The 19238-nt window shown below is 41.1% G+C and overlaps 1 protein-coding gene across 4 annotated transcripts in view; it reads left to right on the plus strand.

Annotated features, from left to right (window-relative positions):
- Positions 1-19238, plus strand: part of tec (tec protein tyrosine kinase) — a 173754-nt gene that overhangs the window by 39153 nt on the left and 115363 nt on the right. For all 4 annotated transcript variants that reach the window (XM_063043186.1, XM_063043183.1, XM_063043185.1 and 1 more), the window contains one exon: positions 14924-15028. In XM_063043186.1, the coding sequence (XP_062899256.1) occupies positions 14924-15028 (105 nt within the window). The remainder of the gene's footprint in view (positions 1-14923; positions 15029-19238) is intronic.

Genomic DNA, 19238 nt, shown 5'->3' on the forward strand with positions numbered 1-19238 from the left:
CCAGAACACCTGGAGAGCAAAGAATATACACCAGGACGCTCTTTATTGGGTAAAGCTCAGCATTCAATACTACCCTCTCCTCAAATCTAATCAATAAGCTTCAAAGACCTTAACTGCAATACCTCTTTGTGCAGTTGGATCCTCAATTTCCTCATTCTTGAAAACCCCAGTCAGTTCATATTACCAACAACATCGTCTCCACAATTTCCATCAGCAGAGGTGCACTACAAGTGTGTGTGCTTAGCCTCCTGCTCTACTTGCTTTACACCTATGACTGTGTGGCTAAGCACAGCTCCAATGCCATATTTAAGTTTGCTGATGACACCACTGTTGTTAGCCAAATCAAAGGTGGTGATGAATCAGCACATAGGAGAGAGATTGAAAATCTGTCTGAGTGGTGCCACAACAATAACCTCCCACTTAATGTCAACAAGACCAAGGCACTGATTGATAACTTCAGGAGGAGGAAACTGGAGGTCTATGAGCCAGTCCTCATCGTAGGATCAGAGGTGAAGAGGATCAGCAACTTTAAATTCCTCCATGTTATCATGTCAGAGGACCTGCCCTGGGCCCAGCACACAATGCAATTATGAAGAAAGGACGGCAATGCCTCTACTTCCTTAGGAATTTGCAAAGATTTGGCATGACATCTAAAACTTTGACAAACTTCTGTAGATGTCAGAAACACAAATGCCCTTGAATGTAAAATACTACAAAAAGCAGGGCATCACAGCTAAAGCCCTCCCAACCATTGAGTACATCTACATGGAAAGCAACATCTATCATTAGGAGCCCCCACAACCCTGGTCAAATTCATGTCTTGCTGTTGCCACCAGGAAAAAAGTACAGAAGCCTCAGGACTCTCACCACCAGATCCAGGAACAGTTATTTCCCTCAAACATCAGACTCTTGAACCTGTGGGGATAACTTCATTCAATTTTACTTTTCCCATTATTGAACTGTTTCCACAATTTATGGACTCACTTTCAAGGACTCTTCATCTGATGTTCTTGATATTTATTTTTTATTTTGTATTTGCACACTTTGTATATTCATTGCTCGTCCATCCTTTTAGGTGCGGTCTTTCATTGATTCTATTATGTGTCTTGGATTTACTGAGTATTCCCACAAGAAAACAATCTCAGCATTGTATATGGTGAACTTACAATGCCTATAAAATGTATTCACCCCCCCACCCCGGAAGTTTTCACGTGTTATTGTTTTACGATATTGAATCACAGTGGATTTAATTTGGCTTTTTTTGATACTGATCAACAGAAAAAGACTCTTTTGTGTCAAAATGAAAGCAGATTTCTACAGTGATCTAAATTAATTTGCCTTCTTGCAAAATCTCTTTGTCACTCTTCCATGAAGCTGTGACTGGTGAAGCACCCAGGCAACAGTTGTATGCAGAGTCTCTCTCATCTCAGCCACTGAAGCTTGCAACTCCTCCAGAGTTGTCATACGTCTCTTGTTGGCTTCCCTCACTTGTCCCCTTCTTGCATGGTCACTCAGTTTTTGAGGACAGCCTGCTCTAGGCAGATTTACAGCTGTCATATTCTTTCCATTTCTTGATGATTGACTTAACTGTACTCCAAGGGATATTCAGTGACTTGGAAATTTTCTTGTATCCATCTCCTGATGTGCTTTTCAATAACCTTTTTGCGGAGTTGCTTTGAGTGTTCATTTGCCTTTGTGGTGTAGTTTTTGCCAGGATATTGACCCACCAGCAGTTGGACCTTCCAGATACAGGTGTATTTTTACTACAATCAATTGAAACACTTTGACTGAACCCAGGTCTCCAAAAATAGATTTCCTTTCAACTAATTATGTGACTTCTAAAACCAATTGGCTGTACCAGTGATAATTTGATGTATCATATTAAAGGGGGTGAATACTTATGCAATTAATTATTTTGTGACTTATATTTGTAATTAACTTAGATCACATTATAGAGATCTGGTTTTACTTTGACATGAAATAGTCTTTTTCTTTTGATCAGTGTCAAAAAAGCCAAATTAAATCCACTGTGATTCAATGTTGTCAAATAATAAAACATGAAAACTTCCAAGGCACTGTAATGTACTTTGATAATAAATTTACTTTGTACTTTATAGTCTCGTGGAAAAGATCACTGAAAGAGGAAAGCAAGTTTCCATTTATATTATGCCTTTCCTTAAACTCAGATTATTCAAATGTTTAGTTTTTTCAAGAGGTTTAGATGTATGGATGGACTTTTGGCATGACCTGGTAGTTTGAAAAACAAAAAATATTATTCATTAAAAGAAACTGAACCCTTTCTCAGAGCTCGTTGACATTTTATGTATTCCTACTTAACTTAAAATCTTTGATTACATATTGTGGATCAAAAACAGCAAGTACAGTGGATTCCAGTTAATTGAGCCACATCGGGCCCAATACATTTTGGCCCAATTAAGCAGCTCCTCAATTAGCTGATGTTTCATGGAAATGGTTAAAAAGGGATAAAAAAAAAAGGCAAGTTACAATTTAACTGAGTAACAAGTGATGTGTTTAAATGAAATACAGAATAAATTAGTACACTGTCAATACTACTACAGTAATATAAAATTTGTGTATTTGTTCCCGATAGTTATCAATGGAGGAAATAATCCAGTGTACATAATGAAAAAAATCAGCACAGTCGCCTAGTGCAGATAATGTACTGCCTTCTTTCAATGCTTTTGATGGTTGCATCCTCTAACTCTTCGTTTTCATTGTAACATTTAAGATGGTTGATGATACCTTCAAATTCTTTGTAGTATGTAACTTGTTGAAGTAGTGAAATAATTTCATGTTTATTTTTGGCCGTTTCTGGCATCTCCAAGGTTGAATGCTTGAAACCGCGGTGAGTTAGGGCTTTACTCTTTGGAGAGAAGGAGGATGAGAGGAGACATGATACAGGTATACAAGATAATAAGAGGAATAGATAGAGTGGACAGCCAGCGCCTCTTCCCCAGGGCACCACTGCTCAATACAGGGGGACATGGCTTTAAGGTAAGGGGTGGGAAGTTCAAGGGGGATATTAGAGGAAGGTTTTTTACTCAGAGAGTGGTTAGTGCGTGGAATGCACTGCCTGAGTCAGTGGTGGAGGCAGATACACTAGTGAATTTTAAGAGACTACTAGACAGGTAAATGGAGGAATTTAAGGTGGGGGGTTATATGGGAGGCAGGGTTTGAGGGTCGGCACAACATGGTAGGCCGAACGGCCTGTAATGTGCTGTACTATTCTATGTTCGATGAAACAGTTCTGAATGATCTTACTGCTTATTTCTCAGCAACTATCAGTGACAAAAATCACTGCTTTTTGAACACCAACACATGCACCTGGCGCTACTTTGAAAAATGGTTTTGTTTAAGCATAGCATCGTGTCTAATGGCTACTCAAGTGCATGCATCTGACGCTAGTTAGAAGCTCTTCAACAACAGTAATCTGTCCCAATTAAGTGACATCGTGTCCCAAATAAATGAAGAGAATCCCAGCTATTTACTCAATTAGTTTTTGCTCTTTAAGCATTTTCCCAAATAAGCAGATGCCCTGATTAACTGATGGCCTAATTAATCGCAATGCACTGCAAATGCATTCCAATAGCTCAAGAAAACATTCAAGGCTGTGATAATATATTGTCAAATCATTAGCAATATATTGATTTTCTTTTATATGATTAATTACACAATTAACAAAAATATCAACAATAGGTTTTAGAATGATTCTCCTTGCATCCCATATTTTTTTTTAGATGAGGAACCTTATTACCGGAGATTCCTGGTTAGAAAAAAAATTCTGAAGCTTTTCTTCATGAGCACCTTGTACTTTTTGTCAATTACAGGGGCCAACTGTAAGAATGTGGTTTGATATAATTGTATAAGTAACTTGAACTAGCATAACTTACTTTTGAATCATAATCATTTGTCAAGTATTTCTACCTTATATTTATAAACCAAATTTGAAATTTCATGTGAAAACAATTCACTTGCAGTGAAATTGTAAATAGAATTAGTTAATTTGTTACTGAGCGAAGTAATTTGCCAGACTGCAGCTCCACAAACTTGGTACAATGGTAGTTTGATCAGCAGATGTAATTGTTTAGTAGATAATAATTATTTGATTTAAAATTGGAATTTGGTGTTTAATATTTTTAAAGTCATAATGTCATGTCATAAATACAGGCATTGTTTAAAATTTAGTATACATATTGATGCCTTATGAGACTGGCCCTTGGGTTTGAAAAATTTTAAGGACGGGTACAACTGCTTTTTGAAATAATTACAGGACATTTTGGAAACACTCAGCAAGTCACACGGTGGGAAGCTAGTTAATGTTTCAGGTTGACCCTTCGTCATTCCAGGAAAGTGAGATAACAAGTTTGTTTGTCACCATTTCTGGCCTCTGGGATTTCTGGCGCTGATTTCAATTGTCTCTGCTTCTGGTGGCTTTGCCTTCATCTGAGTAGTTACCAACAATGTTCCCTGTAAGGTGAGTGCACACACACCTACTACTTTTGCTACTAGCGCACAAAGGAATTCAAACCGTACACAAAGGGTTATCACCCTCTACCTCATTGGCATGTTAAGTATATTTCACGATTATACACAATCACATTTCCTTTTCTGGTTTCTGATGCGGCTGGCATTGACAACGTGGAGTTTGCAACGATTTGTCTGCTGATTGTAGAACTGGCTTATTTATACTGTTTTATTGAAGAAATTATTCAGTGTGCACTGGGCAAAAAACACAAGATTTTTGTGCACACTGGTCATTACAACTTAGAGGGATCATTGGTTACCAACCTTTTGAATTCCCCCTCTAAAGCATCCTGTGTGCCATCTTTCATATCTTCTTTGAAGTTGTTCCTTAATACCTAACTTTTTTGCAAAATAACTCTAATATCATCACTTTATTGCTCATTAAATCTTTTGTGGCGTGGGACTTCTGTTAAAAATACAGGTACAAGTAAATTATTGTTGAGGAGGATCGCAAATTAATTTGTGTCAGAACTACAATATACTCAGTAATCAGCATTTTATTTCCTAATTAAAATAAGAAAGTACGCTGGCGTGCCAGATGTCTCCGAGTGAAGGCGACCAGATAACTTTTTCCTTTGCTTTGTATGACGCATCTTTTTTGACCACAACATGTTATCACTTAACACTATTGTCTATTGAAATCCTGACAGATAGTCAAAAAAAGATATTCAAAATAATTTCACCAAATTGTGTTGGACATTTTAAATAAAACATAAAATGCATAATTTGCTATTTTATTTTCTAGAAGAGATAAAGCATTTCTTAAATAGTATGACAGAATTTTGATGTGAAAAGCAATTTGTACATGCTTGCTACTATTTATGTAAGTAGGTTGCACAGCAGAAGAAGAACAGATATCTATTTATTTCAATTTCCAGCACTATAGATGAAGTCAGAGATTCAAGTAAAGATTTTGTAGTTTTAAGAAAAGACCTTGAGAGCTATCTAGGTCTGTTTATTGTGATCATCAATATTGATCAGGTTCAGCAAACTGGAAGTGTGTTACACTTGCCAACCAGTAATTATATATTGGAATAGGATAACTATGTTTTCTCTTAAGCCACTGATACCTTTTAAGCCCTTGTGATAATTTCAGAACTCTCAGAAGCAGACTGAGACTGTTTTACCTGGAGTGAAGGAAGCTGAGGAATGACCTTATAAAGGTTTATTAAATCATTAGGGTCATTGATAAGGTGGATGGACACAGTCATTTTGCTAGGCTGGGTGAGTTTAAAACTAGGGGGCATAGGTTTACAGTGGGAGGGGGAAGATTCAAAGGAGATTTGAGTGGCAAGTTTTTCCATACATAGCGTGAGGGAAATATGGAATGAGCTGTTCAAGGAAGAGGTAAAGGTGACACACACAAAATGCTGGAGCAACTCAGCAGGCCAGGTTGCATCTATGGAAAAAAGTACAGTCAACGTTTTTGGGCTGAGACCCTTCAGCAAGTCCTGCCGAACAGTAGAAGTTTAGGGGGATATGATCCAAATGCAGGCATTTGGGACTAGCTCCAGAAATCATCTTGGTAGGCATGGGCATGTTGTGCCGAAAGACGAGTTTCTGTGCTGTGTAACTCAATGCTGACTGTGCACTTAAGGGATTTTTGCCTATTTGCTATTCTCAGTTCCTACAGCTGTAAGTAAACAATGCAAAACCAGAAATTGCTGGAAATTTCCACAGAAAAGACAAACCAACTTAATGTCTCGGATTATTGACCATCCACCAAAATACTGTCTTAAAAGCTTGTTTACTTAAAACATTAAACTTGTTTCTGATCCCAAAAAGAAGTATGGTGAATGCCATCTGGTATCCACGTTCTGATAACGAGCAGCAAAACTCAGAGGAAAGTGATTGAGATAGCAATAAAAGCGGACAGCTGATTCAATGCCATTTACAAATGTCCTGTAGCCAATGGCTTTACACGTTTCCACTGTTTAACACGTTCACCTTCTCGCCCAACAGTATTCGCGAGGTCTCGAATACAAGAGCAGGGATATGATGCTGAAGCTTTATGAGGCCCTAGTGAGGCCTCACCTTGATATCATGATCAGTTTTGGGCTTCTCATCTTAGAAAAGATGTGCTGGCATTAGAGAGGATTCAGAGAAGGTTCACAAGGATAATTCCGGAAATGAAAAGGTTATCATACGATGGCTCTGGGTCTGTACTTGCTGGAATTCAGAAGGATGAAGGGGGATCTCATTGAAACCTTTTGAATGTTGAAAGGCTTAAACAGATGTACGAGGTTTTTTTTGTATGTTAAATTTAAAATGGTTTCCTTGTTATGTTATACTTGGGAATGATTCTTTGTTATGTTAAACGCTGAGAAAGTCCTTCCCGCTAGCAGTTTGTTTTGTATTATGAGGACGAATGAACCAATTGCGATAGTTGTTATGCTTCTGGTGTGTCTGAAGATATTGTATGCGCGGGGTTTTGGGGCAGAAGGCAGGAGAGAGTGACAGAGGATGAACCAGGTGCTGTGATGTCCACTAACGGGGTCGGACCCCGAGGAGGGCGTTTGGCGAGGAGAGGAGAGGAGACGGACTTGTGTGGAGCGTCTGGTTGACCACTGTGGTTGGTCCCAGGCGGCTGGTCGAGGTGGTCCGAGGGGTTGCAGGGTGAAAAAGAAGGGTCCAGAGCTCCAACTGTTTGTGCACGAAGAGATTGAACTTTGATAAGTGTGGCACCCGTTATTTTCCTTTTATATTTTATTCTCTATTAATTTATGTAGTTCCCGTAATATTAATTTATGTAGTTCCCATTTGGATCAGGACTACAGAGCGTCGTGGGAGCAGAATTCTGAAGGAAGGCAGTTTTTTAAAAAACTTCTTCGAGTGCAAGAAGGACGAGACTGCACAGGCGTGTGACGTCGACAGGACAGCACGGAGAGTTTAAAAAGGCAGGTTGCTGCCAATGGCTCTCTTTTGAATTGGGACTACAGCGCGTCATGGGAGCTGAATTCTGAAGGAAGGCAGTTTTTATAAAAACTTCTTCGAGTGCAAGAAGGATGAGACTGCGCAGGCGCGTGACGTCAACAGGACAGCGCGGAGAGTTTAAAAAGAAGACCACCCTATACAGCGGACAGTTGTCGGAGCGGGCAGCGGAGTGAGTGGGAGCAGAGTGTGGGGCTTTGGCTTCAACGGGCTTTGGCGGTAAACGGGAAGAGGCGAGAGCGAAGCACCAACTCTTTTTTTTCTCCTACCCCCCCCCCCTTTCGCTAATTGGCCCGGACAGACAGGAACAACAGGTCTCACACAGCTAACGGTACGAGCTAATGGTTTTAAAAAGTTTGTTTGTTTGGCGGGGTAAGTGGGTGAGTAGACTTATTTTTCCTGTTTCATTCCTGTAGAATTAGATAGCATGCCTGCAGGGTTAGTGCTTTGTTCAGGGTGTCAGATGTGGGAATCCTAGGAGACCTCCAGCCTTCGTGATGGCCACATCTGCACCAGGTGCACCGAGATGCAGCTCCTCAGAGACCGTGTCAGGGATCTGGAGCTGCAGCTTGATGACCTACTGCTTATCAGGGAAAGTGAAGAGGTGATAGATAGGAGCTACAGGGAGGTAGTCATCCCTAGGCTACAGGGGTCAGAAAACTGGGTCATTGTCAAGAGAGGGAAGGGAAATGCCCGGATGGTGGAGAGCACACCTGTGGCTGTCCCCCTCAGCAACAAATATCTTGTTCTGGATGCTGTTGAGGGGGATGACCTGACAGGGGACGCCTACGGTGAACGGGTCTCTAGCACTGAGCTAGAGACCCGTTGTTGTGCAGGAGAGAAGGAGGGAGAAGAGAAATGCGGTAGTCGTAGGGGATTCCATAGTCAGGGGAATGGACAGGAGATTCTGTGAGCCTAATAGAGATACCTGCATGGTGTGTTGCCTCCCAGGTGCTGGGGTACGGGATGTCTTGGATCGGGTCCTAAATATTCTGAAGGGGGAGGGTGAGCAGCCAGTTGTCTTGGTACATGTTGGTACCAATGACATAGATAGGACAAAGGAGGAGGTCCTGAAGAGAAATTTCCAGGAGTTAGGAAGGAAGCAGAGAAGCAGGACCTCCAGGGTAGTAATCTCAGGATTGCTACCTGTGCCACGTGCTAGCGAGGGCAAGAATAGTAGGATCAGGCAGATGAATGCGTGGCTGAGAGCTGGTGTAGGGGGAAGGGCTTCAGATTCTTGGATAATTGGGATCTCTTCTGGGGGAAGTATGACCTGTTCAAAAAGGGCAGGTTACACCTGAACCCGAAGGGGACCAATATCCTGGCGGGAAAGTTTAATAGAGCTGTTAGGGAGGGTTTAAACTAATTTGGCAGGGGGACGGGAACCGGAATGACAGAGCGGAGGAAGGGGAAAACAGAAATAAGTCTAAGATAGTGAGCAGTAAAGCTGTCAGGAAAGACAGGCAGATGATGGGGCAAATTTGTAGTCATTGGGATGAGTTGCAGTGCAATAAAGTTGCAGTGAAATCAAAGCGAAAAGTATCAAATACTGGTCTTAAGGTGTTATACTTAAATGCATGCAGCATAAGGAATAAGGTGTATGATCTTGTCGTACAGCTGCAGATTGGCAGGTATGATATTGTGGCCATCACTGAGACCTGGCTAAAGGATGCATGTCTCTGGGAGCTGAATGTCCAAGGATACATGGTGTATCGGAAGGATAGGAAGGTACGCAGAGGGGGAGGCGTGGCTTTATCGGTAAGAAATCATATTAAATCATTAGAAAGAGGTGATATAGGATCGGAAGGTGCAGGATCTTTATGGGTTGAGCTAAGAAATAACAGGGGTAAAAGGACCCTGATGGCAGTTATTTATAGGCCTCCAAACAGCTGCAGGGATGTGGACTACAAATTACAACTGGAAATAGAAAAGGCTTGTCAGAAGGGCAGTGTTATGATAATTGTGGGGGATTTTAACATGCGAGTGGATTGGGAAAATCAGGTCGGCACTGGATCTCAAGAGAGAGAATTTGTAGAATGTCTGCGAGATGGCTTTTCAGAACAGCTTGTTGTTGAGCCCACTAGGGGATCAGCTGTACTGGATTGGGTATTGTGTAATGAACCGGAGGTGATTAGAGAGATTGAGGTGAAGGAACCCCTAGGAGGCAGTGGTCATAACATGATTGAGTTCACTGTGAAATTTGAAAAAGGGAAGCCGAAATCTGATGTGTCGGTATTTCAGTGGAGTAAAGGAAATTACAGTGGCATGAGAGAGGAACTGGCCAAAGTTGACTGGAAAGGGACACTGGCGGGAAAGACAGCAGAGCAGCAGTGGCTGGAGTTTATGCGAGAAGTGAGGAAGGTGCAAGACAGGTATATTCCAAAAAAGAAGAAATTTTCGAGCAGAAAAAGGATGCAACCGTGGTTGACAAGAGAAGTCAAAGCCAAAGTTAAAGCAAAGGAGAGGGCATACAAGGAAGCAAAAATTAGTGGGAAGACAGAGGATTGGGAAGTTTTTAAAACCTTACAAAAGGAAATCAAGAAGGTCATTAAGAGGGAAAAGATTAACTATGAAAGGAAGCTAGCAAATAATATCAAAGAGGATACTAAAAACTTTTTCAAGTATATAAAGAGTAAAAGACAGGTGAGAGTAGATATAGGACCAATAGAAAATGATGCTGGAGAAATTGTAATGGGAGATAAGGAGATGGCAGAGGAACTGAATGAGTATTTTGCATTAGTCTTCACTGAGGAAGACATCAGCAGTATACCGGACACTCAAGGATGGCAGGGAAGAGAAGTGTGCGCAGTCACAATTACGACAGAGAAAGTACTCAGGAAGCTGAATAGTCTAAAGGTAGATAAATCTCCTGGACCAGATGGAATGCACCGGTGTGTTCTGAAGGAAGTAGCTGTGGAGATTGCGGAGGCATTAGTGATGATCTTTCAAAAGTCGATAGGTTCTGGCATGGTTCCGGAGGACTGGAAGATTGCAAATGTCACTCCACTAGTTAAGAAGGGGGCAAGGAAGCAAAAAGGAAATTATAGACTTGTTAGCTTGACATCGGTGGTTGGGAAGTTGTTGGAGTCGATTGTCAAGGATGAAGTTACAGAGTACCTGGAGGCATATGACAAGATAGGCAGAACTCAGCATGGATTCCTTAAAGGAAAATCCTGCCTGATAAACCTATTACAATTTTTTGAGGAAATTACCAGTAGGCTAGACAAGGGAGATGCAGTGGATGTTGTATATTTGGATTTTCAGAAGGCCTTTGACAAGGTGCCACACATGAGGCTACTTAACAAGATAAGAGCCCATGGAATTACGGGAAGGTTACATACGTGGATAGAGCGTTGGCTGATTGGCAGGAAACAGAGAGTGGGAATAAAGGGATCCTATTCAGATTGGCTGTCGGTTACCAGTGGTGTTCCACAGGGGTCTGTGTTGGGGCCGCTTCTTTTTACATTGTATATCAACAATTTGGATTATGGAATAGATGGCTTTGTGGCTAAGATTGCTGACGATACGAAGATAGGTGGAGGGGCCGGTAGTGCTGAGGACACGGAGAGTCTGCAGAGAGACCTGGATAGATTGGAAGAATGGGCAGAGAAGTGGCAAATGAAGTACAATGTTGGAAAGTGTATGGTTATGCACTTTGCCAGAAAAAATAAATGGGCAGACTATTATTTAAATGAGGAAAGAATTCAAAGTTCGGAGATGCAACGGGACTTGGGAGTCCTCGTACAGGATACCCTTAAAGTTATCCTCCAGGTTGAGTCAGTAGTGAAGAAGGCGAATGCAATGTTGGCATTCATTTCTAGAGGAATAGAGTATAGGAGCAGGGATGTGATGTTGAGGCTCTATAAGGCGCTGGTGAGACCTCACTTGGAGTACTGTGGGCAGTTTTGGTCTCCTTATTTAAGAAAGGATGTGCTGACATTGGAGAGGGTACAGAGAAGATTCACTAGAATGATTCCGGGAATGAGAGGGTTAACATATGAGGAATGTTTGTCTGCTCTTGGACTGTATTCCTTGGAGTTTAGAAGAATGAGGGGAGACCTCATAGAAACATTTCAAATGTTGAAAGGCATGGACAGAGTGGATGTGGCAAAGTTGTTTCCCATGACGGGGGAGTCTAGTACGAGAGGGCATGACTTAAGGATTGAAGAGCGCCCATTCAGAACAGAAATACGAAGAAATTTTTTTAGTCAGAGGGTGTTGAATCTATGGAATTTGTTGCCACGGGCAGCAGTGGAGGCCAAGTCATTGGGTGTATTTAAGGCAGAGATTGATAGGTATCTGAGTAGCCAGGGCATCAAAGGTTATGGTGAGAAGACGGGGGAGTGGGACTAAATGGGAGAATGGTTCAGCTCATGATAAAATGGCGGAACGGACTCGATGGGCCGAATGGCCGACTTCTGCTCCTTTGTCTTATGGTCTAATATCTATAAACTGTAAATTATTTAATTGTATCTGGTGTATTGTCTGTTAATTGGGCGAAGTGGGGTACATCACACAGCATCCACACAAACTAATTACCCAGTTTGGCAGGGCCGAGGGCTGTTTCCCTAGATGGCAGCGAGCCAAGCGACCCTGAGGGTGGCCGGGGGGCTACACAGAGTAGACGTGGAAAGGATAATTCCCATGGTGGGGGAGGGACAAGAGGGAACAGCCTCAGGATAGAGGGGCGTTCATTTAAAACCGAGATCTGGAGAAATTTCTTTAGCCAGAGGGTGGTGAATTTGTGGAATTTGTTGTCGCAGGCGGCCGTGGAGGCCAGATTGCTGGGTGTATCTGAGGCAGAGTTTGATAGGTTCTTGATTGGACATGGCACCAAAGGTTACAGGGAGAAGACCGGGAAGTGGGGTTGAGGAGGGGATAAAAGAATCAGCCATCATTGAATGGCGGAGCAGACCCAATGGTCCATATGGCCTAATCCTGCTCCCATGTCTCATGGCCTAATACTATTTATAGTGATGATGAGTAGCTGTGACTGAAATATGTCAAAGCACCAGACTGCTAAATGGCTGGCAATGCAACTGTGGTATCTTCCAGGCTTTTGAAACCTCTAGCATTTTGCAGCAACTGCTGTATTAGGGAGATTACTAAGATACAAGGTGATCATTTCACTTAATTCCCTGTTGCAAAAGATGCACAGCTGAATGGATAGGGAAATGAGGAGGAACATTTATATAGAAGTAGAAGAACTCAGTTAAGCTGAGGGGGTTTGAGTAGCTGAACAGTACATTACTGTCTAGGCAGTGCAAACAAATAAATGACTAATGTTCTGTATAACCACAGCCACAACTCCTGCTGTCTGTTTCATTGAACTTTGATTCATTTGGCTACTTGCAAGCTAATGCTGCAGGTATTTGCAAGATCTTGCAGTGTGTGGTACTGTGCTATATAAATGATGAGGAAATAATGTTTCATTTTATTCCCTGAAAATATTTCAAGTCACTAATTAGCTTTGTGCAATTTCTTAATATTTCTTTGTTTTTCCTCTCATTTTGTGTTCCTGTGAGTTCTTCCTGAGTAGCTGCTATAGCTGTTGGAAACCTCAGCCATTTTGGGCCCAAAATACCTTTCTTCTGATTGGTCAGCTCAACCTTCTGAAAGTTAAAATAATTGAGGGCTGATGTTCTTTTTATATTGATCATATTTTTCTTAATTAATATTGCAATTCATTTAAAGTTTTAACCATGCCCTTGGGTACTAGACATTACTCTAACTCAGCAGTGAAACCTCCTTCAGTTACATCATGACAGAAAATGTATAACATTAAAATCTTCAAATTAAAATGATTTGCTTTTTGTTGGATACAGATATAAAACTCATCTAATTAAGAAAATATCAGTACTGTTCAATTCCTATCTGCAATGGTTCTTTGACTTTTGTAGCACTTGGCCAGGAATTGATTAAAGAACACATTGCTGTTGCACTTTTGTATATTGTGTGTGAAATTTGATTTGGTGTGTAAGTAGAAGTTCAAAGTAAATTTATTGTCAAAATACATATATGTCACTACATACAACCTGGAGATTCGTTTTCTTGCGGGCATACTCAATAAATCTAAAATTGAATAGCAACCGTAATAGACCCAATAAAACCAACTTGGGTGTTCAACCAATGTGCAAATACAAAAAATCAAGAAATAATAATAATACATAAATAAGCAACAAATATCATGAACATGACATGAAAAGTCCATGGGTTGTGGGAACATTTCAGTGATGGTGTAATTGAATTAGAGTGAAGTTATCCCCCTTGGTTCAAGAGGCTGATGGTTCAGTGGTAATAACTGTTCCCGAAGCTGGTGGTATGAATCCTGAGGCTTCTGTACCACCTTCCTGATGGCAGAATTGAGAAGAGAGCATGACATTGGTGATGGGGGTTCCTGATGATGGATGCCGATGCCCTGCAACAACGCTCTGTGTAAATGTGCCAAATAATGGGGAGGGCTTTACCAGTGATGACTGGGCTAATTTTTATAGGCTTTTCTGTGCAAAGGCATTGAGGTTTCCATACCCGGCCTTGATGCAATCACTCAATATACTCTCAACCACACATTTATTTTTTTATGGCACAAACATTTTTTAAAATTTTAGGTGGTGAATCTTCACAAACTTCTCAGAAAGTAGTGGGCCTGCCATGTTTTTTGCGTAATTGCACTTGCATGCTGGGTTGATTGGTCCTGTGAAATGGTAACACCCAGGAATTTAGAGTTGCCGGTGTGGTAAGGGCCAGAATTATAATAAGAAATCATAGTGTTTCTAGGTAAGTATTGTGTCCCAGTTAATAGAAGAAGGTGCAGAAGTAATATTCAATTGCACAAACTGATTTTCATCAAACAAAAAGATGGAGATGGAGAGAGAATTACATTTGTCATCATAAATTTTGGGAGAAAGTTTACAAGAAAAGATAATTTGGCTGTGAAAACAATTTTAATATGGCTTATGCTGCTCTAATTATAAGATTGAATAAGTAAATGCTAATCAAAATCAATTTGGAGATCTCGATATTTTGATATCTGTTTCAATGGGTGCTGGTTCCTGGACTAACAAAAATGGACCCTGAAACCCCATGCTCCCTTCCAATTCACTGGGGTGCTGTATCTTGTGCTCACTTCCCACACACTGGATTCTGTCGTGTAATAGCTTGAAACAAATATTATATTAAAAGTGCATTAAACTATTAGTATAATAACTTCTGATAGTCTGGGAAATCTGCTTCTACAGAAACTCATGAGCAGATTAACAGCATTTTACAGTATCTTGTGTAGCTATCCAAGACACAGTATTCGAAGGTATGCATGATTTGCCTGAATGTATGTACAGTACTAAATTATTACTTCCTACAGCATTTGGTTTAGTGAAAATTAATATGTAGAATATTCCTGATGTACTAGTAGCAGAACTTACAAATTTGTTTTTAAATCTTTCTCCAGAAAAAGCACAAAAAGGGCTCCATTGACTTACAAAAAATCAAGTGTGCAGAAATTGTGAAGCATGACAGTAGTCCTATTCCTTGTCAAAACAAGTATCCTTTTCAGGTATGTTGATCGTTATTTATTTCATCCTTCTAGTGTAATTTTTTTTGTTCTTTGGGTGTGATGCAGTTTAGAAGAGCCTTTCCTTATTTTGGCTGGGTGATTAAGGTGGGAACAGTTTCTAGAATCTTTATCAAGGGTAACTGATGATCAAATCGCATTGAATATGGCTGGGAGGAGATTTGCACTCAGTAAATTGCAGATGTATTGTTCCAAAGGTACTTACAGAGGGAAGTGAAATGCTTCTTGAATACCTTTGCAGAGCATTCTACAAGTTCATGTTCGTTGTCAAAGGCATTTATATCTAGGGTATAAATACCGTGAAAATTAGTTTTTGACAAATTTACATGAAAATCCTCACTCACAACACGCGGGAGGAACTCAGCAGGTTGGGCAGCATCCGTGGAAAAGATCGGTCGACGTTTCGGGCCGGAACCCTTTGTCAGGACTGTAGAGGGAAGGGGCAGAGGCCCTATAAAGAAGGTGGGGGGAGGGTGGGAAGGAGAAGGCTGGTAGGTTCCAGGTGAAAAACCAGTAAGGGGAAAGATAAAGGGGTGGGGGAGGGGAGGCAGGGAGGTGATAGGCAGGAAAGGTGAAGAAGGAATAGGGGAAAACACAATGGGTAGTAGAAGGAGGCGGAACCATGAGGGAGGTGATAGGCAGCTGGGGGAGGGGGCAGAGTGACGTAGGGATAGGGGAAGGGTGGGGGAAGGAATTACCGGAAGTTGGAGAATTCTATGTTCATACCAAGGGGCTGGAGACTACCTAGATGCTATATGAGGTGTTGCTCCTCCAGCCTGAGTTTAGCCTCATCATGGCAGTAGAGGAGGCCATGTATGGACATATCTGAATGGAGTGGGAAGCAGAGTTGAAGTGGCTGGCTACTGGGAGATCCTGTCTGTTTTGGCAGATGGTGTGGAGGTGCTCAACGAAGCGGTCCCCCAATCTGCATCGGGATTCACCGATGTAGAGGAGGCCGCACCAGGAGCACCGGATGCAATAGATGACCCCAATAGACTCACAAGTGAAGTGTTACCTCACTTGGAAGGACTGTTAGGGGCCCTGAATAGTGGCAAGAGAGGAGGTGTAGGGACAGATGTAGCACTTGCGCTAACAGGGATAAGTGCCAGGTGGGAGATCCGTGGGGAGGGACGTGTGGACCAGGGAGTCATGGAGGGACCAATCCCTGTGGAAAGCGGAGAGGAGTGAAGAGGGAAAGATATTAATTCCCTCCCCCTCCCTTCCCCTATCCCTATGTCACTCTGCCCCCTCCCCCAGCTGCCTATCACCTCCCTCATGGGTTCTGCCTCCTTCTACTACCCATTGTGTTTTCCCCTATTCCTTCTTCACCTTTCCTGCCTATCACCTCCCTGCCTCCCCTCCCCCACCCCTTTATCTTTCTCCTTACTGGTTTTTCACCTGGAACCTACCAGCTTTCTCCTTCCCACCCTCCCCCCACCTTCTTTATAGGGCCCCTGCCCCTTCCCTCTTCAGTCCTGACAAAGGGTTCCAGCTCGAAACGTTGACCGATCTTTTCCAAGGATGCTGTCTCACTTGCTGAGTTCCTCCAGCGTGTTGTGATTGTTGCTTTGACCCCAGCATCTGCAGATTATTTTGTGTGTACACGAAAATCCTCATTGATGCTGGAATCCTGGCAGACAGGGTTCATCTAGGAGAAGGAAAACTCTGATCTAAATCCTCTGCTACCTTGAATCCATGAAGCAGTCATACATGGAGTTCAATGCTAACTGGCAACTCCTGTGACAACACTGGTGCCCAACTGTATTGTTTTTTGCATTCCTTTGGATTCATTAGCTGCATGGAGAGGGAAGTCTGCTGCATTGGCAACAGCTTGCTCTCCACATTGTACTGCCCTGGGTTGCATATCGAATCTAGACAGCTAGGACACAACATTCATGGTCGACCCCAACTCTGGTCTCTTGCTTTTGGAGCAACAGAATAGTACATTACAAATATGCTACATATAAGTTACATACACTCATATTAAACTTTTCATAACTTGCATAACAAAATAAACAAAAATAAATATAATGACATTAATGCAAGTCAAGTAAAATATAGATTTAGATAGAATTAAGATTACTTAAGTTGTTTCAAGAACCTGACGACTGAGGGGAAGAAACTGTTTCTGAACCTTGAGGTGTGGGTCTTCAGGCTGCTCTTTCTCCTGCCTGATAGCAGCAATGAGAAGTGGGCATGGCTCAGAATGTGGGTATCCTTTATCGCTTTCCTGAGACATCACCTCTTGTAAGTCTTCTCACTGGTGGGGAGAGTTGTACATATGATGGACTGGCTGACTCCACCACTCTCTGTATCCTTTTGAGTTTCCATTAAAGGCTGTGATGTAACAGGTCATAATGCTTTCCAATATACAATATGTAATAGTTAGTCAGAACCTTTGATGACATGCCAAATCTCCTTAAACAGTTATCAAGCACACCTTCTTCATGGTTGTAGGCCCATTATAGTGATTCTGCGGAAGATTCAAAATTCATCCTGTGGCATAGGTCAAAATAAAACATAAGAACCACTTTGGCCCCCAATCAATCCTGCTGGAGAGAAATCATGGCGCAGCCAATTTGAATTGGCTGGGTTATATATAATAAAAGTTCAAAATCCATAGATCATCTCCTGGATCCCCAAAGCCATATGTAACAATCTGCTATTGCTGTTTCACTTGGCTTAATCTACCCATGATCTGCTTGGCTGCAAATCAGATGGAAATTCTCACTGACGCTGACATCCAGACTGATCATTTTGGGCATGTAGGAATATCCAGATTTTATTCTTTCCTGAATCCTTTACTTCGCACCAAACCTGATGCAATGGTTCCAAACAAATTTACTCTCCGTCCATTTCACCATTTCTCTTGTTATGGTAGAAATGGCCCCAGAAATTCCATCATAACCACTGCTCCATCAGACTTCCCAGATATCTGCAGGTGATGGAACCCAGTGTTATATGATCATAGTAGCTTATTTAAAGTTGAACTGTTTTTCCATTACCTAGCCATAATCAAGCTAGTCTAACCTCTATATTTATACCTATTTACCTCACACTCATTGCTTTCATACTAGCTTTGCATGGCTAGTATCACTCTTCATGTTGGGATTCTCAAATGCCATGGTAAATAAACTCCAACTTAGTCAAAATGCAATCATGTCTGATTCTATTCACCTTTCATCTCTTTCTCCAACAGAATTCTTATTGCTTCACTTTTCTCAACGTACTAGCTCTAACACATTGTTGTTTATAAACCTTGTTATTACCTTGTCCTATCTTTTGTAACCATTATGGGTCTCTTGTCCAAATTTGTAACCTTTGTCTTTAGCCTTCTATACACCATTGCGAATAGAGCTCAGATGTCTCATTGTTCTCTCAAGCTAAAAAAAAAGTCAGTAATATATCGGTTCCATATCTTTTGCAATGATTTTTAAAGTTACCTTTTTTGTACGTTTTCAGTCACTTCTAATTCTCTCCATCTGTTTCTGAAAGACTCTAGGATACTGTATATCTGCAATTTTGCTGACATCATATGTGTCAGTTATATAAAGAAATTATGCAGGGAGGAACATTAATTGTTTTGTAGATGCTTTTCATTAACTTGAAAACTACTTTTTTCTTGTTCCTTTCTTTAATTTGCTTAACCTTTTGGTTTAGGAATTCATATTTCATGAATGATCCTCTTTCTTTTCACTTCTGAATGATTGCTCTACTGCACTTGTTATTATTATCATTATTATTATTATTATTATTATTATTATTTCTCAGCTCAAGCTGGTAAAACCTGAGTTACAGGCATAGCCAAGCAGGTTCATTTCTCAATTGCTAGGAACTTTAAGACTATTATAGTGGTGTTTAGTATTGTGGCTTTCTGAAGATTTACATAGATATTGCTGTGTAGCCCTAATTGTTTAATGCTATAGTGTAGGGCCTTTGGAATGATACCAGTCGTAAATATTACTGTTCGAACAATGTATGCCTTGTTTATGTTCCAAGGTCTTTCAATTCCCTCTTTTAATTCAGCATATTTCTGGTGTTTTTCACTTGTTGATTTCTCTAAGTTACAGTATGTGTGTTTGGAATGGCTATATCTATTAAGTAAGTTGTTCTTGCTTGTTTATCCTGGGTTATTATATCCAAATGGCTATTATGATTGTCCAATCTGTAATAATGGATCGGTCATAATATA

This window comes from Mobula hypostoma, chromosome 3 (genome assembly GCF_963921235.1).
Source record: "Mobula hypostoma chromosome 3, sMobHyp1.1, whole genome shotgun sequence".
Lineage (NCBI taxonomy): Eukaryota > Metazoa > Chordata > Chondrichthyes > Myliobatiformes > Myliobatidae > Mobula > Mobula hypostoma.